This window comes from Candida dubliniensis, chromosome R (genome assembly GCF_000026945.1).
Source record: "Candida dubliniensis CD36 chromosome R, complete sequence".
NCBI lineage: Eukaryota > Fungi > Ascomycota > Pichiomycetes > Serinales > Debaryomycetaceae > Candida > Candida dubliniensis.
The window spans coordinates 2097550-2119629 of NC_012867.1; the positions used below are offsets into that span (position 1 = coordinate 2097550).

Consider the following 22080-nt stretch of genomic DNA (forward strand, 5'->3'; position numbering starts at 1 on the left):
AAGTCAATATTGTCTAATTTGTGTCATAACTGAAAGGCTATTGTTGTTGTTTAGTGCTACCCACAAATGCTCAATATATTATAATGGGCTATTGGGAAGAGGTAGAGAATATTGCTGAAGCGCTTGAAAGAGCAAGTGCTGCAAATAACTTCAAATACATGCTCATTACACAAGGGATATCACCAACAACGGAATTGGTCTTTAAATACTCAATGCATTTTACTGACGAAGAATTAAGAGATTTCAGAATTGTTTTTGGGCGATCATTCACTAGCATTCGACCAGTATTGAATCGTACATACACGTTAAAGTTGATTCGATCATCAGGCAGTTGGGATGCGGTCAGAAGACAACTCCATGATTTATTCAATTCTTTAAACCAAGGTGTATGTAAAGAGATTGCTAAATTGTGGATTCGAATATTGGCTCCTAATAAACAAAAACATTTCCCATATTCAAAAAAGAATATTGTGCCCAATTGGTGGCCACAGGACGTTGTACATACAGAGCCCGACCATTTGAAGAAAGAAGATCGAATCAAAGTGTTAATCAGCGTGGTGACGAATAAAAATTTCAAATTCCGTGAAGTCGACACTAAAGCTATTAAAACCAAAGTAGACCATACTGAGGCCATTGTTCATGAAATCATTTATATTGCCTATTTTTCTGGATTATTCTATTCCCGCCATGAACGAGATGACAAATCCTATGAAGTTCTATCTTCCAATGATAAAAAATTGTTGGATCAAGACGAAATTGAGTTGGTGGTGAGCGATTTCCGTTATGATGGTAGTGAAGGCATATCCCAAAGTAAAATTAAGGATGAGTATCTTAATCGAAAGATATTTAAATTGAAAGGTGCCACCGATGTACCGACAAAGCAGCATACCGAGCTGTCTAAAAAAGTAAGGAAACGTCGAAAACCATCTAAAAAACCTAGTTCCAAAGCCCTTGCTAAAGCAATAATTGAGTCGTTAGAACCTCAGGAAAATTTTGATTTGCGTATTACACCTAAGACTTTGCCTTATCCACTGCTGCCATTACCTGAGTCGTCAACAAGAGATCCTGACGAGCTCAAGTTTTCGTTTGCTGGGACTGCACCTGACAGCGAATTGATGATGCACGCTCAAAGCGATGAAATGCCCATGGATCAAACGTTTGATCCAAATGCTGAATACCAACTCGGCCCAAGCACCGCTTCTGAATATATTCAAGATTTTTTCAATATGCAAAACAATGACTATGATGATCCAGCAGCAACATACAACCCTGAAGCTTCTGAAACTTCTGAATACTATCCTCAATGTCCAAATAAGAGTTGGGAAGATAAGCTTGATAGTATATTTGAAGAAAATTCTGGATAAGTAACAACCATTCTGCGGCTTGCAAAAAGTACAGTACTGTATGGAATTAGAGAATAAAAAAATAGAAATAAAAATAAAAAAAACATAGAGAGATGGATAATGTGAAAGTGATAGATTCTAGTGTAACAACTAAAGTTAATTTTTAATATATATATATTTATTGGTATTGAAATTACAAAATTCTTGTTTAATTTTTAATTTGCTTCCTTTTTTTTTTCACTCTTTTTTTGTAATTTTTCGCAACCTAAATTAAAAAAAAAATTTGCTAACAACAAAGTTCATGGCGTCAATTCCAGAACTTCTTTCTTTCCTATTACTAGTTTGCTTCCTCACCGTGTTAGATATTTTAAGATCCCTTATCACCATCATGTCTGCTAATAATAATAATAACCACAGCAATACATTGCAAAATCCCGTATCACCAAAGCCTGGTGAAGGGAATTCCAAACAAGAATCGGAAAATTCAGTTACCAATGAGTTACTCACTTTCCAACATTTGAAACACTATCCACTTGTGAATTCAACAAAGTCAGCTATTGAACTTATCCCTTTGAGTAAAAGTGTATTTTCGATTATGGGAAATTCGTTTTCATTTGTCAGAAGTTATCAACCAATGAAATATATTGTCGGTAGAAGTGATACTTTGACGAATCGAGCACTTGATGAAATTGATAAATGGTTGCCAAGTTTACAAACAGTTGAAGTACAAGATATAACAACACCAATCACTAAACCAGTAAATGATACTGTTGAAACTGTTCAAAATACTATAACCGCAGTTAATGGTTCTGTCAATAAGAATTTTGTCGATCCAACAAAAAGTGCATTAGGTTCAGTCAAAGAAGAATTCCAAAACCATGTATATGATGCTGAAGGTAAAGGGATAATTTCAAGTCAAGCTGATCCCATGGTAGCCCCGTTAAACCATACTTTAGAACAATTTGTTGATAATCATTTCCCAAATACTAAGAAAGTCCCATCTGAAGGGCATGCTAGTGAAATATCGAGAACATTCAAGATTGTAGGAAATTTGATATCCAGAAATGAAAAGGAAAAAGAACCTCTGGAAAAAAGCAAACCAGAAAAGGCAAAGCCATAATGATGATTTTATAGCTACTAGGTTTATTCGAGGGATAGTTATTTTTAAAAATATACTTTATTTTAGGTGTTTTGCATTTCATTTTACTAGTAATTTGGGTGTAGACAGAATGTGCTCTACAAATTAATAAGCACGATACAGATCATAAAATCTGTTGAATGGTTAACTTTGATCAAAATGTATTAATGTACAACAAAAATATAAACATAAAAATATAAAACTCAACTAATCCTTAGACTTCTTCTTCTTTTTCTTTGGAGTCTCTTCTCCATCATCTGATTTTCTTTTCTTATCCTTCTTATCCTTTTTATCTTTCTTTTCCTTCTTTTCTTTTTTATCCTTCTTTTCCTTCTTGTCTTTCTTGTCTTTCTTGTCTTTCTTGTCATTCTTTTCTTTCTTTTCCTTCTTCACTTCCTCTTCATCACCATCCATGTCAACATCTTCTTGTTCTCCGCCATCAGCAAGATCTTGGCCATTCAAAGCTAAAGCAGCCTTAATAGCGTCAGAATTCTTCATTGGTGCAGATCCAGTGTCGTAAAACTTCAATCTATCTTCAACTTGTTTCTTTAAAACTTCACCAAAAGCAGTGGTTGGTTCTTCAGAATAATTATCAATTCTTGAAGCAATAGAACATTTGTTAGCCAAATATCTAGAAATTCTACCCTTGTTCTTGGCACTAGCTTTACCAATAAAAGATGAATGATAAATCAAACCATATTTTGGAGTGTTCCCCTTGGTCTTTAAAGCTCTAAACAAAGCCTTTTCAGCACCCAATATTTGAACAGTTGAAGCAGCTTGTTTGGATAAATTGGTTAAAGAACCAGCATGAGAAATCAATCTAGCACCAACAACTTCACCAATCAAAGTGGACAAGTTAGGAGCAACAGTGTGCATCTTATCAGTAAGATATTTGTATAATTGTTGTCTGTATTCATAAAGATTTACTACTCTTTGAGCAAAAGTTATAACATTGTCCATATCTTGTTCACTAATATCCTGACCCATAGAAATTTTAGCATTATCAATAACTCTTTGAGCCAATCCTGAATCATCATTCAAGATAGCAGCAACATCATGTAATGAATCATCAGTTAATGAAGCCTTGTCTTTAATAGATAAGGCTAATTTGGCATAACTATAATTGTCAGGAACAATTTTGGCCAATTCAGGGAAATGCCATCCATACCATTCCTTAACTCTCATAGCAAAGGTGTTAATATCTTTATCTAATTGATCCAACAAGGCAATAGCTTGAATGATGTGATTATCGTTCTTTTGTACAGAAAACTTAACTTTAGCTCTGGAAAAGGCATGACCTAAACCTAATTGGGCTCTTTCAATATCACCTTCTTGTAAATCTTTAAATAATTTGGCACCATGCACTCTGATACCTCTAAGGAAATCTTGAACAATTTCATTAGATAAAACATCTACATTTGGGAATACTTCTTTGATTGAAGGACCCAAATTTTTATCAGAAACACCAAGAGCAATCCTTTTTTTAGAGGAGGCTTTTGGTAAATTTAATTCTAAAACTGATTGTAAATATGGTGAAACTAACCCTTCTGAAATATCATTGGCGTTTTCTAAAGCTTGTGCTGCACCTTTAAATGGAGCAAATGATACTAATTCCACCATTTTGGAAAATTTAGATAAATCATTGGCGGCCTCTTGGACTTCTTTCAGTCTAGATGCAATGTCGTCTTGTTGAATTAATACTTTGAATATACCATATCCAGTGGCTTCTTCAAAAAGAAGGTAGTCTAACCCAGGCATATTTGGAGATGGAGAATTTGTTTCGAAGGAGGTTGATTGGGTATGAACTAGAAAAGTGAAATTTTATCTTCTCTCTTTTTTTTTTTTTTTTCGACTAGAACCAAATACCAAGAGAAAATTTTTTGATGAGATGAGCGAGCGACAAAAGAGAAGTCGAGCAATATACTAAACAAACAAATAAACAGTTACAAATCACGTGAACAACGTGAGGTCGTGTAATATGCTCAGCCATATGTATATGTGGATTAAAATCTTTTTATCCTATGCAAAATTTATATCCCAACCTAATTCTTTTAATAGATTATGCCAATCAACCACTTTATTACCATCAGGATTCTCTTTCCATATTTTCTGTAATACAAAACTCACTCTACAAACATTCCAAAGTCCATATAGTTTAATAAACTTATTTATTCTGTGTCTCATCAGTTCCTGATCGTGTCTCGAAACACAATGGATACCAGAAATAAATATGGGGAACACCAAAGAAGCTTGCACCGAAGTCCCCACCAAGATATCTAAACATTTGATTAAATCATTATTCAACACTTGACTTTCCAACATTGAAGGGTTGCATTTCATAATTGATTGTCTCAAAAACAATTTTGCACTCAACTGAAATGCTTCAAACAAAGTTAATTGTAGTTCTAACTCTTGATCAGTTAAGTCTACCAAGTCTTTTGCTGCTGGTTTGGATTCATCAATTTGCTTTTCCAAATTCTTGACTTTGGAAATAACTGACAATAATATTTGACTTGCCTTACCATGATCACTTATTTGTGATTCACAATCATCAACATCTTCAAACTCTTCAGCAACTCTAGGAGGAGTTCCTGTAAATTCTCGACTGTAGAAAATATCCAATTGTTTTTTACTTTCAAATAATAATGTTGATATATCACCAATTATTCGGTACAAGTTTTTCGAAATTCCCAACAATGGGTTCAAATTGCCTGATGAGAACCCATCATCATCTCTAAAAATGAAATCGTATTCTTCAGATGGGAAATAAGTACCTCTTTCACTAGATGAACTAGCTAACAAATCATGATAAGCAAAATTGGAAATTAACCAATGTTCCTCCTTCAGTTTATTAAAACTTAGAATCCCACCATTACTTGATAACAACTTCCATCCCCAATGTAAATATACTGACCAATTCTTGACGTCACCTTTACAAATTTCTGCAGCACATAAAATCATTAAAGTGGCTAACATATTCAAGATCATTTGACGGTCATGATGGGGTCTATCAAACATTGATTTGTTCAAATGATCCAAGGCATATTCAAGATATCTGACCCCTTCTTCTGACCAATGTCCTCCCAAATGGAATCCTGACCACGCCAAAATAGCATACAAGACACCTTTATCCTTATGTGCCAAGGGCAAGAATACCTTTTGATATGAATTTGACTCATTCTGTGATATTGGGGCAATTGATATTTTCTTGGACAATACATCGGCATAATAATTATAAAGATATGAACTAGTAGGATCACTCAATTCCGGAATATATGTCGGTGAAGGAGGTATTGGAGGATGATGTAGAAACAGATTCAAACTTGAAATCAAATCAGTATATGAAATGTTCGAACCATTAATTAATTGAGAAGAGTTTTCAAATGATTCCAATGCATCATTAAAATCGGGTGATGTTAAAATTTCCCGTAGTTCAGGATTCTCCAAGTCATCTAAAGGTTGAAATTTATGTAAATTATCATCTTCATTATCAGTTTCAATCTCATCACTACCTCTTATTTGACTATGACCATTGTGAACATCTATATGACCAACATGATGATGATGAGAAGTATGACTATGATGGGAATTAAGATCTCGAAGAAAAGTCAAAAATGTTGATGGCGAACTTATTTCCAGACCAGTACTACCTTCTGGGATAATCTCTTCTATTACTTCTGTTTCTTTTGTTGCATTTTCTAAATATCGTAGAGGCTTTTGTGGGGGAAACTCTTGTTCTTGCAGCGTACCTGCTGGATGTATTAGGTTCTGTATTGCTGGTGAATTGGGTGGTATTGAGTGTCCTGGCGAAACTGGATTCACCGTAGGTTGTAGCGTAGACTTGTATGAAAATACTTTGAATGGATCCAGAGACTCGTCAATTGTTCTATTTGCATCAACGTCAACAGTGTTTAATCTTTTGGGTTTCTTACGAGGCACAGGGGATATTGGGGATATTGAATCAGATGAATGGGTATCTGGCGTAGCAAGTGCTGATTTTGCAATGGATTTTTTCGATTTGGGTTTCCGTTTCCTTAATTTCTGGTTTCTTTCTTGTAATTCCACACTCTTTTTGAGATCTTTAATTTCCTGTTCACTCATGGAATCATTTATGTAAATACAATTTTTACCAAATCTCAGACAGTCATTGCAAACTGGTTTTTCTTCGGAGCATTTCTTCTTTCGTACTTTACAAGTCAAACATCCATTCCGCGATCTTCCATCTTTGAACTTGTAATAATCTTTAGAGCCATTGATATGTTTCACATTCTTCGGCCTTTCCTGAAGTTTCTGTTTTACCACTTTGGTAGCAACAGTTGTTGTGGTATTTGAAGTCGCCGTGGTTTCGGAATTGATTTGATTTCCCTCTGTTTTCTGTGATCTCGAATTAAATGTTACTATCATGAGCTGATAATAAATGGTAAACAAATACAAGGAACCAACAATTAAGTTATACTGTCAGTTTCGCTTAAAGGAGATCGTAGAACTTATTTATAAACTTTTGGTTTTGACTTTTTTTTTTTCAACCCCATTAATATATAAAAAACCTAGTTTTATTTTATTTCCTCAACCAAGTTTCAATTTGGGTTTCTTTTTTTTCTTGTCTTAGAGTTTAAATTATTGTTATTATTAAATGGTTTTAGTTATAGTTATAGTTGTGGTTATGGTTATGGTATTTTATTATATTATATTTAATTTTTTTTTTTTTACTCTCCCGAAAACCATCAGTACACTAAATAGAACAAGAATCTAATATCTTTCCCCCCACAAAGAAGAAAATAATGAGTCGTTGATTCTGCAAAAAAATATTGACTGTCAGTTTAATTAAAGAAAGAACAAAAAGGATGAAGAGTTTTCAACTGTTAAGGAACTACAATGCTCCAAAATAGAAAAAAAAAGTTGATGAGATGTCTTGTTGCTTCAAGTATCAGCGATTTGCACCTTTCTCTAAGAATCTCAATACTTCACAGCCCACAATGAAAGAACTTCACCAACAAAAAAAGAAATGAAAAAAAAAAAAATAAAATGATTTACTTTTATTAACACTGTAGAACATAGGACCTAATTTTTCTTTGAATTATTTTATTTCTATTAAGCCGAGCTATAATGCCATTGACTGATGCTTTCATTTGTGCACAACTTGTGTCTTTGCTTTTGGTCTGTTGGTGTTCTTGTTTATAAAGATATCAATTGTCACCAGGATGCACGACTTACTCAAAAATTATGGTCATTATAGTCGTGTGAAAGTGATAACTGTTTTCTTTTTTTTTTTTTTTTTTTTTTCTTTTTCTTTTATGTATTGTTTTGTTTTGTTATTTCTTATTATGGTGTTCTATTATTAATAGAAATTAATCAAAGAAATGACCAATTAATTGTACTGATTAGGTGGAACATATGAGTTAATTTTTTCCAAACAAGAACTTAAGTCACAGTAGTAGTGGAAAATAAGATATATGTATGTCTGATATGGGTGTGTGTCCTGATTACCAAAGGATGATGTAACAAAATCGTTTCCTCACTCAATCAACAACTAAACAACAAATGAGTTTTTCTTCTTTGAACTTCTAAAACTTTTTTTTTCCTTTCTTCCTCTCACTTTTTTTTTTTACTTTCTTTTTTTTTACTTCATTATAAACTTAATCAACCAACTTATATATATATACATATAAATCAATATAACTATTGCTTTCAAAACATGTCTTTAAAACGTATTAACAAAGAATTATCTGACTTAGGAAGGTATGTGTGTTTGATATTGGGATATTATTGGGCGATTATTAGTTAAATGACAGAAAACAGACGAGCAAAAAGAGATCACTTATGGAGGAACAAACGAAAAAAAAATATACCCAACTTGGATCGATTTGATAGAGTCTATATGAACAGATAAGTTGATGAACGAATAGGAAGAAGAGGTCGGCGAGTAATATCAAATAGAAGGAATAGAGTTGATTGATTGTGTATCGTCCAAACACGTCTTGACCAAGTTGTGTTTTGGTGGCGTATATCGTGTGGAATCACTGAATATGGGAAAACAATTTCGCATTTTTTTTTTTCTTCCATGCTCTGACCAGCTCACAATGTGTGTTTGTCATTTCTATTAATAATCAGCCAACTTCATAGACACTGAAGCAAATATACTAACATTTTTTGTTTCATAGAGATCCACCATCATCATGTTCAGCAGGACCAGTTGGAGACGATTTATACCACTGGCAAGCATCTATCATGGGACCACCAGACTCTCCGTATGCCGGCGGGGTGTTTTTCTTGAGCATTCATTTCCCAACAGATTACCCATTTAAACCACCAAAGATTGCTTTTACAACCAAGATCTACCACCCAAACATTAACAGTAATGGTAACATCTGTTTAGATATCTTAAAGGATCAGTGGTCACCTGCATTAACAATTTCCAAAGTGTTATTGTCTATTTGTTCATTATTGACTGATGCTAACCCAGACGATCCATTAGTACCAGAAATTGCTCACATTTACAAACAAGATAGAAAGAAGTATGAAGCTACTGCAAAAGAATGGACTAAGAAATATGCTGTTTGATTTTAGAGGAAAGAAAACACCTAATTTCATGTATCATGCCGTAATGCTTTTTTACAATTCCTGGGTTTAGTAATGTCATATATCATCATATTTTTTTTTTTTTTTTGATCTTTTTTTTGGTAATTGGATTCTGCTTGATATATTTTATGATTCTCAGTATATAGCTTTATTATATATTTTAAGTGAAAATACCATGAAGCAATAAAGAATTGGAATAGATTCCAAAAACAAGAAAACATTGAAACGTAAAGAGTGTTAAAAAACAAAACCTGTAGATGTGACAAGTGGGATCTTTTTCCGATCTCTGATTTAAATGAATTAAAAGAAAAGCAACAAAACCCGACTCAATTAAGTTCAGCTTGAGTACAATTTTTGCTGCGATAAAATACTCACAGAAAACAAAAAATCCCAAAACCAAAACCAAAGATTCGCAAGGAAAAAAAAAAAAACCTACAGTGAGAGAAAAGTTAGTTGAAACTTGAAAGCTGGAGTTATATTGTCATTTTATTAGAATCAATATATCATCTAATCAATCGTTGCGCCATCAATAGACTCGAGAAACTTTATGGGAACGTTTGAAATATTCATTTGATACATTGAACTTATTGATTCACAACCAAATTCACCGATTTATAAAGCAATTTACTTTGTTTATTTTATTATATCTTTTTTTTTTGGCTTTTTTTTTTCAAATACCTATCATATACACCAGGAATATTATTTTTTATTATTCAGTTGAAATATGGACAAGCTTGAAACTTTCCAACGTAATGATCCTAGAAAGCTATTTGAATTGGCTAAAAAGTTGAATGAGCGACTGTTCTTTGAGATCTTCCTTAATGAAACTCAATTCAAAATAATTGATTATATTCTATCATTGAATAATTTCGAGATTTGGACCAATTTTTTGGAAGGTAATTGTTACATTTCCTATTTGAAACCTGAAGACAAAACTGAAAAAACAGAGACACCAAAAGTGGATGAAATTGAAAAGGAAGACACCGAGAATGCTGGGGAGATAATTCCAAACAGCAGTGATAGAGATATCCCAACTTTCAATAACATTATTGAAAAGAATGAAACAAACAAGGAAACCTTGCACTCTGAATTAGACACTCCAGAGACTTTGTTTCCTGAAGGGGCAGAAATGAGTAAGAAATTGGCATTACATGTACGATACCTCTTATGGGAAAAAGCCATTGATTTCTATTACAGTTCTAAACGATTGGATGAATCAAATAACATATTGGACGAGGTCTCTGATGATTACCAGTTGATTGATTCGTTGGACAACATTCAGGATGAAAACCCATCTAATGAATCTGAAACAAAGCAAGTTATCGAGAAACCAAAAGTGAGAGAAGAGGATGATGATTATGACGATGACGATGAAGATGATGAGGAAGAGAATGACAAAAAACAGAATGCAACTGATTTATCAAATGACAAATCCAATTTATCAGAGAACATGCTAGTGTATAATTCAAATGAACAACTTGTGCTAGATGTTCCACTATCCATATTCAAGGCTAAGCAACAAGAAACCAATGGCACTCAAGGGCGAATATCTAATCTGTTACTGGCAGGCGATACATCGACAGCAAACAGTGCAGGGATGATTAAACCTTTAGAAAGCAGCAATGAAGATCAAGATAAACTTATTCAAGAATTCAACAAAGTGTATCACAATTTTGAATATGACAGAGAGACTTTACTAAAGAGGAGGAAATTAGAAAAATCGGATAAACAGTTGGAATCCAAAAAGACAAATAAAGGTGACGATTCGTCCGATCCGAAATCTGCTGCTCATATCGATATGAATTTGGGGGCGGCATCTACATCCTTACAGCATTTGCTTTCGACAATTCAACTGAAGCGAGATGAAGTTCCCTTGAATGATCATGAATTAAGGACATTATTTATGGATATTCGAAAAAACAGAGGTAAATGGGCCAATGATGATAGAGTTGGACAAGAAGAATTATATGAGGCTTGTGAAAAAGTGGTGACTGAATTAAGAGGTTATACCGAACATTCTACGTTTTTCTTAAACAAAGTTTCCAAAAGAGAAGCTCCCAATTATGGTTTGATTATCAAGAAACCAATGGATTTGAATACAGTTTTGAAGAAGTTGAAAAATTTAGCGTACAATTCAAAACAGGAATTTGTCGATGACTTGATGTTGATTTGGAGTAATTGTCTTACATATAATGCTGATCCTTCACATTTTATCCGAGCACATGCTGTAGCTATGCAAAAGAAAACTATCAAATTGATCCCAACCATTCCCGATATCAAAATAAGGAGTAGAGCTGAAGTTGAGAAAGAAGAAGAGGTAGAGAATGGGAAAAGAGATGATGAAGAGGATACGTTAGGTGGCAAATCAATGAAAAAGGGAAGGAAAAGATCGAGACAAGATGAAATTAAGGCAGAGGCAGAAATACCACATTCACCATCACCTGCAGGAACCCCATTGCCCAGCGATACGAATTCAGTGCATGAGAGCACACCAGCGCCTACAGACAATGGGAATTTGTCAAATGACGAAGAAGAAGAAGAGGAGGAAGATGCAGACAATATTAATGGGACTGGTGCCGCTCTCAATGGTATAGTAGAAGCAGATGAGGAAGAATTTGACCCTGAATTGCAGGCATGGAGGACATTAACAGCAAAGTCAAGAGCTAATTATTGTGAGCAAAGAGCTGACTTGTTTGATGAAAATGGGCATCTCAAAAGCGACGCCCCCGCTATTTGCCGGAAATCCAATGAAATGTCAAACTTCAACGAGTATTTAAACAACAAAGAAGTTATATCGAAATCAAAGAGTCTACTAGAAAATGATGAACCCTATTTACTTGAATATGATGTGGCTGGTGGTATTCCCGGTATTGCATACCAAGGGGTTGACAAAGAAAGTGAAGAAAGCTATGAGAACAAGCTAGTTGATATATATTTACAACAAGCTAGTGGGGATGCATCTAAACTTAAATCTGATTTTGTCCTATCAACAAACTCAGGGTTGAATAAAGTATATTTTGAGAATATTTGTGAGATACAAGAAATTAGAAAAATCTGTTTCAAAATTTCACTTATTCGTCAAATGCAAACACAACAATTTGTACATCATACGCAGATGAAACAACCAGAGATTCAAACATTAAAAGAGGTGGATGTTGATGCCGCTTCAAAGTTGCCTAACCATGACATTAGTACAGGTGATGTTCAGTTTTCGGTGTTTCGAAGAAATATTGCGAAAATTGCGATGCAAACTGGGTTTGAAACAACGCAACCGGCAGCCATTAATACTTTGACTCAAGTGGCAGAAAGATATCTTGGGAATTTAATTAAATCGTTAAAGTTGCACAGTGAAACGACATCGTATAATCGATTATCTCCACGTGAACTTTTGTTGTTATCATTACTAGAAAATGGTGTCGACAGACCTGATGATTTGTATACGTTTGTTCAAGAAAGAGTGGTGAAACAGCAGGCTAAGCTCAAAGATTTACGGCTCAAGTTGTCTAATTTCTTGAAAGATTTACTTAGACCAGGATTAGAGAATTTCAGTGAAAAAAGTTTTGAGGATAATAGTGAACAATTTATGACCGGTGACTTTTCCAATGGATTAGGGGACGATTTCTTTGGGTTTAAAGAATTGGGATTAGATAAAGAATTCAAGATGTTAACATCGTCGATCCCAGTTTATTTGTTGCATTCACGTTTACACAATCAATTTACTTCCAGTGGTAGCTCCGCCCAAAGAAACAAGTATGAAGATTTACAAGAATATGAACCAGAGAAGATCCATGGTAATGAAATTGAAAAACAAATTGGTATATTGATACCGTTTTACAAGAAGTTGTATGAAAAATCTCAAACATTTTATGTCAAAGCCCAGAAAAAGAAGGGTGAATCATTGGAAATTCCGCCTGATGATATTTTTGTTTTGACAGAAGATGAAGATTTGCCACAAAAACAAAGAAACGTCAGACCAAAATTACCACCAACCGGTAGAATTTCTTCTATTAAAAAGAAAATCATTGCTAATTCATTTTTCTTACCCGAGGAAGAAGAGTTACAGAAACAGGAGATGGAATTGAAGGCAAAAGAGGAAAGAGATGCTGCACAAGCAGCTCAAGCAATGGAAACAGCGCAGTCAATGGAAACAACAGATACATTGGAAACTGTAGATACACCAGATACATCGGATATAGCAGAGATGCTACGGGAATTGGAGTCTGCAAGTGCACTAGAGCCAACGGAGGGAAAATTAGCAGAAGAACAATTCAATACCGAAGAGAAGAAAGTAGATTTACCAAAGGAAAATAGAAATGAACATGAACTTAAAGTTGAACCCGAGCCTGAGCAAGTTAAAATGATTGGAACTAAACCTGAAGATGGAGTTGACAAAGGAATTGAAAATAAACAAGAGACTGAAAACTATAAGGCGCCTGAACATAAAGATGATAACCAAATTGGAAATATTGAATCGGTTTTGCCAGATAAAAAGGAGATCGAAAATCTCACTAAACAATCAGAAGTTGATTATGATGAAACCTCCATTGAATCTTTGTTTGGAGAGAAAGAATAAAATAGCACTCCACCTGATATTGGTACCACAAACCCACTACATCCAAGTTTATAAAACCAGATGAAATTATATATGTATAGAAACTAGTTGTAATATTATTGTACATTTTTGCATAAGTTATTGATTTTCTTTTTGGTTCGACAGTAATATACTTCTAAACCATGATATGGCAATTACAATCTGCAGATTACTTTTATGACAGCGTTTCATTTAACTGTCTTTGTTTCCGGGGTTTAACTGCAAAATGTGTGTTGCCCCCACGTTGTTGTTAAGGTTGGCAAATAGTAGCAACTTAGCACGATAGAAAGTGAGAAAATTCCGTAACGTATAAGTCGCGTTGTTGTTAAAGTTTAACGTTATTTAACGTGGGCAAAGAAGTTCTTTCTTTTTTCTTTTGGACCTTTCAAACTAAATCGCAAGAATACAAACTTTTAAGACTCATAATCATCATCTTTCATCCAATAACACAACAAACCCCTTCCTTTTCAATTGTCATACCCCAAAAATATTGATATATTACATAAGAGCAAATGGATTCCCAACTATGAATAGTATTAATGTCACTAAATTAAAAAAATTAACCAAAGATGACTTGTTCAAAAGAGATGTGTTTGGTCGTACCATATTACACATATGTATTTTGGTAAACAACCCTGATGCTTTGAAAAGCTTAACTAAAAACCCAGATTTTAAGTCAATATTAAAACACAATGATTATGAAAATGGCTGGAATTGTTTGCATTATATTTTTTTCCACAAGCGCTTACAGTGTCTTAAAATTTTAATTGATTATTTACAAGGAATAGTAGTTCAAGGTAATATTTTTGCCACCAACTCTCCTTTACTAGAGTTGTTAAAATTTAAAGATCGAAATGGAAATACACCTTTAAACCTTCTTAATAATGATTTCAAAGATTTGCTTTGGTTCCCAGAGTACATTACTGACAAGAATGAATTTCATATGACTTACAAATATCAACACATCAAACCAGCCAAGGAAATAAAGGAAGATGAAGATGGAGATATGCCTGATATCTTACCCTTTTTGAAATCATCTCAGATCTCATGGACTGAAAAACGAGGAGCTTCTGAGATTTATGTTTTTGGATGCAACACTAACAATCAGCTAGGGGTAGGCGATTCCACCGATAGAGCAACCCCGGCACTTTTGTACCACGACAACTTTAAACTTACTAGTGACACTGCTAGTCCCATTAGTGAGAGGTTTAAACGTCCTAGATACAAACGTATTATAATATCGAAAAACCATTCTCTTGTGGTTACTCAAGATGGAGAGTTGTTTTCGTGTGGTGTTGGTTCAAGGGGAAGGTTAGGACACGGATTAGCAGATTTGAATAATTATTTTAAATTCAAAAGAATAGAGTTTTTTAATGACAAAAAGATCAAGGATGTTGCAATTTCTAGTAATCATTCAATTGCGTTAACCACTGATAATGAGGTTTATGCGTGGGGACTCAATAGTTTCAATCAGTTGGGGGTGCCGAATATGAATAATAAAAAATCGACAAATTATTTGGACAAATTCATTGCCACTCCAATCTTGGCTGGTGGTGAACTCCGCAGAATTCAAAACATTATGGGTGCTGAGGTCTCCAAAATTCATTCATTAGTATGGTCAAAAAACTGTTTGTGCTTTTGGGGATTAAATGTTGGCCAAATGGGTATTTCATGTACTAACGGTGATATTGAGGTCAAAGTACATGAGCGGTCAGTAAGAGGTGAAACACAAGTGAACCCACGAGCAATCCAGTTGCGAGATGACATAAAGTGTGTGAGTACCAGTGAATTGTGTACGTGTGTGGTGACGACACTAAATGACATTCATGTGTACTACAATTATCAACATTTTAAACTACCGAAAATCCCAATTAAAGGACATAGCGATAAACATTTTGATTATTTTAAACCGAGAAGAATCACAGAGGCTGCAGTTATTAAAAAAATAGTTACCAGGGGTCCTGAGAATTGTATGCTTTTATTGAAGAACGGATCAGTTTTGTCATTTTCAGTCAATACAAGCGATATAAAGAATACCAAATATACTTCGATATGGAAAGCTTATGATCATGATATGGTAGCCACTGACATTGATATTTCAACAGATGGTTCTGTTGTTTTGTGTACTAGAAGTGGTGCCGTCTTTGTTAAATCAACACTCTCATCCAATCAAAGAAAAAACTCTATGAGTGGTGCAACATTACCAATACCCCTTACGAAGAATAAATTCAAGAAAATTGAAAGTGTTGATAATGTTGTTAGAGTAACATGTGACCCCAAGTTTTTATCATTTGGGTTTATGAGGGACGATATTGATTTGTTGCCGTTGGAACTTCCACAAAACGATTTTTTCACCGACATAGAGACTTTATCCCCGGCAGTTGAATATAATTTCGGCAGAAAACAAAATAAACTATTTGACAACAATAATAATTTGTATATTGCTAGCTTTTTTAATCCAACACGAACTAATACGCATGAAGAAGATGGTGATGACACGGAATATAATGAATTACATTCGAAACAAGATACACTAGTTGTCAACAAGATCAAAGAGATCTATAACAACAAGTTTGATGATAAAGTAAATAAACGAATGAAGACGCTGAACACGTATGAAGATGTTATCTCAGAAGATGCGTATTCTAATATCAAGAAGTGTAGTGGTTATGAAGAGGACTACACTGATAGTTTGAAGGATATCCTAGTCAACAATGAAAACTTTTATGATGCAAATTTTGAATTTGCGTTTGCTGAGGATGCAAAATTTGGGTTTCATAGCAGTGTTCTTCAAGCCAGATCAAATGTTTTTAGAAAATTGTTACAGTTGAATGATGCAAACGAAACTTTAATTGGTGATAATATCAAGATAGTTTGGATTCCAGAAAAATCAACTCTAAGAGTTTTAACAACCGTTTCACCTGTTGCTGCCTTGATGTTCATGCATTCTGTTTACAGTGGGAGAAAAATGGATAACTGGGAACAACATGTTTTCTCGTATTCTTCTCCAGAACAAGTTAGGCTCAGGATAAACCAGTATCAAGCACTTTGCAGTTTGTTTGGTATTAACAATGACAGGTTGTTAGTCACAAAAGCTTTTCAAGGTTTGCTTGACAGCAATACTGGTGACGTCGTTATTAAGACCAGTGACGGAGATGTGTTTGCCCATGCCTTTGTTTTGAAGGCAAGATCGGCTTTTTTCGAAACATTGCTATCAGAGAGATGGGATAAAGTAAATGAGAACAATGCTCAATACCTTGATTTTACTGGGTTGACAAAGTTTCAGATTACTTTAATTCTTAGGTACTTATATGGTGTTAGTAATGACAGTCTTTTAGACTGCTTTCAGTATGATTTTGGAGAGAAAGATTATTTCATCAATGATTTACTTGAATTGATTGAAGTCGCTGATGAATTATTGTTGCTTCAACTCAAATGTGATTTACAATTGGCTATATGTGATATGATTTCTTTAGACAATGTGTTGGTTTTACTTGTTCATGGGTTCACATTAAATGCTCAAAAACTTTTTCTTAATTGTTCTTGGTACATTTTCAATAATCTAGAAGTCTTAATGTTTTCTCCTGGTTTTAGAGAAATACCAAGTGATGCAATGCAATTGTTAGAGGTGTTCATTGACAAGATACGTAATGTACCAAATGGAACCAGAGCCTGGTTTGATCAAGATCCAAATGTTTTGTTTGAATACATTGAAAATATTGATGAATTTAATGAACATTTTATGAGTGATAGAAAAGGGTTCTCATCATTTGAGCCTTTAGTTGACGATACATATGCTGAGACTAGAAAGCCCAAAAATTTTGTGAAGAAAAGAAAATCCAGAAAGAGTTCCAGTTCTCCATTCAACAAGGATATTATTGATTTCAGACAAAGTTTACGGAAAGAAAGTAATGGTGAGAGTTTCCCACCAACAATTGTTGACGATAGTGAGGGGTTTATATTGGTAGAAAATAAAACAAGACAACGAAATGCATCAAATATTTCCTTGGATGTTTCTAGTATGAATAGCGGAGTTCACGATCATCCGCCAAATAAGACTGGATACTCATCTACAACTGGAAAGGTATCTTCAACCCAACCTAATTTTGAGCCATTTGTGCAATCAAGTGGACTACCATCGTCATCGACTTGGGCGATTAGACCACAACTATCACTGGAGTCTTCTGACGCTTTGTTAGCAGCTGATACTAGTATAAAACTGACAGATTTATCTAGGGCAAGTGGCAAATCCAAGTCTGTTAAAGCAAAGATTGGGCCTGTGATTAAGGTTTCGCAAAAGGAAAGAAAGCGTTTGGCAGCGGCTGCAGCAGCAGCAGCCGCGGCAGCAACAGCGACTAGTGACAATCAAGAACAATCCGAAGAAAAGAATAGTAAACAAACTTCAACTATTGCACCATGGTCTACTTGTATTGCAGAAGCACCTGCAGTCAACTCTCAAAATATCAACAGCCTTCCAGTTTTAGGGTCCTCGAAGTCTAAGAAGAAATCAATAACCACTAACCGACCACAAACTACAAAGAAGTCGCCTTCCCCAATATCCATACCATCAAGCACTGCAAGTACGCCTTTTTCAATGGCAGCAGCGATAACTCCAGACTCGTCATTTAATAGTGTTTACTCGACTCCATCATTGACAGAAGTGATGATTCATGAATCACTCAAATTGGAACAAGCAAAGTTGCAAGAAACTGAAAGGAAAACGCTTCTGGAAATTCAGCAAGAACAAGAGTTTGCAAAATGGTGGGAGGAAGAGTCAAAGAGAGTACAGGAGGAAATGCAACGATTAGAACTAGTTGATAATAAAAAGAAGAAAAAGAAGAAGAACACATCACCAAAACCACAAAAACATAGAAAGCCAATAAAATCTCAATCATGATAATTTTAACATCTTGTATTATATATGTTCTGTACATTAATGTATTTATTGTTTTAACATTATTTATATTTGTCCATTAATAATAACTAACCAGTAGTAATCATTGTTTCAGTAACTTATATCTTCTGGAAACCAACCATACTCATCCATGTCAATCATATGCCCTTGCAGAACAGCAACATTCTCTTCTAGTAGTTTATCCTTATGCACATACTGCCCATTGGCTTCGCGTGGCGAGATTTTCCCACTGCTCAGAACCACTCTCCACCAGGGCAATTCGTTGACATCTAACCAATCCGGATTACTGGGATCGAGGCTCTCATTCAACTGAGAAATTATAAATGAACAATGCTTTAGAGATGAACCAACTTGTCTTGGGTTCTCAGGCTTGTTCAAAAGATAAGCAATGTGACCTGATAATATCAGGGGTTAGTAAAAAAAATTTGTTAATCTTGCAAATAGGAGTACTTCTTACATACCATAGCTTGTAACTTTTCCATAAGGTATTTGAAACACTATAGAATATACTCCAAAATGAAACGCCTTGCTTTCATCTGTCAATCTCATATTGCTTGTAGTTTAGTTTTAAGAATTAATGAAGAATTTTAGTGAGGGACACGCCCACGCAAAATAAATGTGGGCGTATGTGTGTTCTTTTTATTGTATTATTTCTGGTTCAAACGCTAATTTCTTGATTTCTTTACTTGGTTTTAACTGAGACGTAAAAGCTTATCTATACCTACAAAACGTTGTCTTCAATTCATATATTATGAAGAGTCGAATCGAGAAAAAGAAAAAAAAAAAAAGTTTATCTTAATTATACACAATTGTGTGTAAACTAAACAGATTTATATACAAGTTTATGTTTGAATAGCATGATACCTTTTACCTCTGAAACCAAAAAGTCTACTGTTCAAATTCAAAGGATTAGTAGGGTCAGTCACTCTTATGTCGTATTTTGTACAAGCGAAGTTGTTTGGAGTACCATTCAAGATTATATCCATTTCTGGGTACAATTCATGATTCTTCAACCATTCAATGTCTTTCGATAATTCATGTTCATGGTAGCCACTGATGAAAACGGGGCATTTTGATTCCAACAATCCTTTCAACGATTTATCCCAATGTATTTGATCAGCAGATTGGAAATTAGGATGGAAACAGAAGAATACGTCCAAATATGGATCAAATGGGAAAAGGTCGCCCATGTCATACAACTCATTAAAAAATTTAGAGTGGTAATGCAATGTTATTTGTTCGTCAAATCTTTGTACTAACGGTCTCCCGTTTGAATCACTGACAGGCGTAAACTTTTGCAACTTTTTATCATAATAAGCTTCTGGACCAATCAAGTGAATTTCAAACTCGGTGTTGGGGAATAAATATCCAAATTGTTTCCATATGTAACCTGGTAACATCCCTTCCATTCTTGGGCCTATCAAGAAAATTCTCATTGGTCTTTCTTTAAATGCAATTTCACCGGCATTGTCGTCTGAGTTTGTTGAGGTGGCATTAGTTGATGATTTTCCGAGTTGTGGAGGATACAATGTGTATCTCAATGCACCCAAAGATTTGGCCCCTTCTAATGTCAATGGTCCCTTTGGCTCCAATTGTAAGGGCGAAAATTTATGTAAAATCGACGCAATAGTAATAGGATATGTCAAAACTTTAGTTGCTGCCGCTAAATTGAATTCATCATTCATTGGTGGGAAATCTCTTGTGTAGAAAAATGAGTCCCAGTTACTGATATTGACCAAAAAGTCTCTTTCTTGTTTCTTAGGGAAAGCAAATTCAGCAAACTTTCTCCCTGATCTCAAGTCATGCTCGTAAAGGTTAACTTTTTTCAATTTTTCATATACTTTTGACTCATGGTACTCTTTGTCTTGTTCCCATGCTTCTTTGGAATGATGTGTTGGAATGCCTGAATATGGACAAACAAAGTTGACTGGTTTTGAGGTAACAGGACATAAAGCTTGGGCTCTAATCATTGCCGCACGCTCACGGATATCTTCATATGGAGATTCATCCCATGTATACAATTGATGCTCTTTCACTTTATTCTTTGAATCGTCCATGGCCAACATTTTCCAGAAAAACGAAAGCTGTCTTTTGGTGCATATTGATGGTTTAGCCAACCTAGGTATTATGAAATGGTGAGTGGAAATCATAGCCAAAAAACTAAACAAATTAGGATATGTCGGTGACTAGAATAGTCTAAAATGATTCTGCAAATGGGGGCAAGATGTATATAAAAAAAAAGACAATAAAATTGGCTATTTTTGATACTTGAACAAATAGTACTATCTAGTATTCCTTAAACACGGGTCAGCCTATATCGAAAAATTTTCAGTAAGCAGGTTCACATTTTTTCTTGTCTTTTTTTTGTTTCCCATTAATACTACTTAAATCACACTACCAAAAATCAAATCCCATTATCGGTTAATAGCCACGACTTATTTAGAATCGCTCCGATATCGTATATACGAGATAGCTTACATCTATGTCAAAACTGAGAAATACAGACACTTTATAATATGTTTTTGGTTGTATTATTAAGCTACATCCTTATTCAATTTTCGTACAAAGTATTTCCAAGACACCCTCTTCAAGATTAGTCCTTCTAAACTCCTGCAACAGACACAATTTGGGAACGTTAATATGCAACTCATATTGACATGTTCTTATCTCAGTTAATTCGGCAATCTCAAGCTTATGGTCACATCTGTAAACCGTATCAATGGTACGTGGTTCACCTGTCAAGTCACAAATTTCTCCTAGTAATCTTTGACTTATTGTGCGTTCATGGGAATCAAACTCAAATTCTGATGGCAGTGTCTGGTGCAGAAATTTACCTAACGTATATACATGATCTGGAGAATGGGGCTTGTGAACTCCACTTATAAAATCATCTAAATTCTCGTGGAATTGGATAACATTGGCCCCGTGGCAATAGCCTATAGTCCAGTAGTTTGCATGTAAATTGAAAGAATATAAACAACTGTTGTCTTCCCCAAAGGATTCCGATATCAAGTCAATAGCTCGTGATTTCAATTCATGTGTTGACATGGTAGGCGTGTGGTTTGGAAGTTTCAATTCCTTGGATCTTGGTAACTGACATAAATAGGATGTGATGTTCCCCTCATTGACGCCATTTTCAATTGACAATATTTCATAATCATCTTGTGTAGAATTTCCACTATCTGACCCCAAATAGCTTCGGGCTATCTCATTTGCTATAGTGGTATCTATAAACACCACCTTGTTCTTAAGTGGTTGTGATATTAAATCACCAGATATGCTTTTGACAATAAAACATAGATAAGCAAATGAAATCCAATTCATTCTGGAGCAATAGATAATGGGTGCTAAAAAGAAAAAAAAAGTACTTTTGAATTTAGGACCAGTTTTCAGATTTTGGTGTTATACTTGATTAACAGCACAGCGAATTGTGTTTTACACGATTACTCACATCGAGATCGCACAATAACGGTTTTGCCTTAGCCCCCGTTCATATAGTAGATTATTTGTACTT

The 22080-nt window shown here is 34.6% G+C and overlaps 10 protein-coding genes across 10 annotated transcripts; 5 read left to right on the forward strand and 5 right to left on the reverse strand. All coding sequences in view use genetic code 12, as the record gives it.

Annotated features, from left to right (window-relative positions):
* Positions 1-83: 83 nt before the first annotated feature.
* Positions 84-1364, forward strand: CD36_35030 (conserved hypothetical protein; the record flags this gene model as incomplete). Its single annotated transcript, XM_002422411.1, has 1 exon — positions 84-1364. The coding sequence occupies one exon, from the start codon at positions 84-86 to the stop codon at positions 1362-1364; it is 1281 nt and encodes a 426-aa protein (XP_002422456.1).
* A 280-nt stretch (positions 1365-1644) lies between these two features.
* Positions 1645-2463, forward strand: CD36_35035 (sporulation-specific protein, putative; the record flags this gene model as incomplete). Its single annotated transcript, XM_002422412.1, has 1 exon — positions 1645-2463. The coding sequence occupies one exon, from the start codon at positions 1645-1647 to the stop codon at positions 2461-2463; it is 819 nt and encodes a 272-aa protein (XP_002422457.1).
* A 225-nt stretch (positions 2464-2688) lies between these two features.
* Positions 2689-4239, reverse strand: CD36_35040 (U3 snoRNP protein, putative; the record flags this gene model as incomplete). The annotated part of the gene is made up of 1 exon (XM_002422413.1): positions 2689-4239. One exon carries the CDS (start codon positions 4237-4239, stop codon positions 2689-2691), a length of 1551 nt encoding a protein of 516 aa, XP_002422458.1.
* Positions 4240-4500: 261 nt separating this feature from the next.
* Positions 4501-6885, reverse strand: CD36_35050 (transcription factor with zinc cluster DNA-binding motif, putative; the record flags this gene model as incomplete). Its single annotated transcript, XM_002422414.1, has 1 exon — positions 4501-6885. The coding sequence occupies one exon, from the start codon at positions 6883-6885 to the stop codon at positions 4501-4503; it is 2385 nt and encodes a 794-aa protein (XP_002422459.1).
* A 1291-nt stretch (positions 6886-8176) lies between these two features.
* CD36_35055 (ubiquitin-conjugating enzyme, putative) lies at positions 8177-9042 on the forward strand (the record flags this gene model as incomplete). Its single annotated transcript, XM_002422415.1, has 2 exons — positions 8177-8221; positions 8641-9042. 2 exons carry the CDS (start codon positions 8177-8179, stop codon positions 9040-9042), a joined length of 447 nt encoding a protein of 148 aa, XP_002422460.1.
* Positions 9043-9784: 742 nt separating this feature from the next.
* On the forward strand, positions 9785-13633 carry CD36_35060 (subunit of the histone acetyltransferase SAGA complex, putative; the record flags this gene model as incomplete). Its single annotated transcript, XM_002422416.1, has 1 exon — positions 9785-13633. The coding sequence occupies one exon, from the start codon at positions 9785-9787 to the stop codon at positions 13631-13633; it is 3849 nt and encodes a 1282-aa protein (XP_002422461.1).
* Positions 13634-14177: 544 nt separating this feature from the next.
* CD36_35070 (BTB domain and ankyrin repeat protein, putative) lies at positions 14178-18548 on the forward strand (the record flags this gene model as incomplete). Its single annotated transcript, XM_002422417.1, has 1 exon — positions 14178-18548. One exon carries the CDS (start codon positions 14178-14180, stop codon positions 18546-18548), a length of 4371 nt encoding a protein of 1456 aa, XP_002422462.1.
* Positions 18549-18656: 108 nt separating this feature from the next.
* On the reverse strand, positions 18657-19115 carry CD36_35075 (conserved hypothetical protein; the record flags this gene model as incomplete). Its single annotated transcript, XM_002422418.1, has 2 exons — positions 18657-18961; positions 19028-19115. 2 exons carry the CDS (start codon positions 19113-19115, stop codon positions 18657-18659), a joined length of 393 nt encoding a protein of 130 aa, XP_002422463.1.
* A 293-nt stretch (positions 19116-19408) lies between these two features.
* CD36_35080 (mRNA maturatfactor, fungal-specific, putative) lies at positions 19409-20716 on the reverse strand (the record flags this gene model as incomplete). The annotated part of the gene is made up of 1 exon (XM_002422419.1): positions 19409-20716. The coding sequence occupies one exon, from the start codon at positions 20714-20716 to the stop codon at positions 19409-19411; it is 1308 nt and encodes a 435-aa protein (XP_002422464.1).
* Positions 20717-21113: 397 nt separating this feature from the next.
* CD36_35085 (ER quality-control lectin, putative) lies at positions 21114-21890 on the reverse strand (the record flags this gene model as incomplete). Its single annotated transcript, XM_002422420.1, has 1 exon — positions 21114-21890. The coding sequence occupies one exon, from the start codon at positions 21888-21890 to the stop codon at positions 21114-21116; it is 777 nt and encodes a 258-aa protein (XP_002422465.1).
* Positions 21891-22080: the final 190 nt, after the last annotated feature.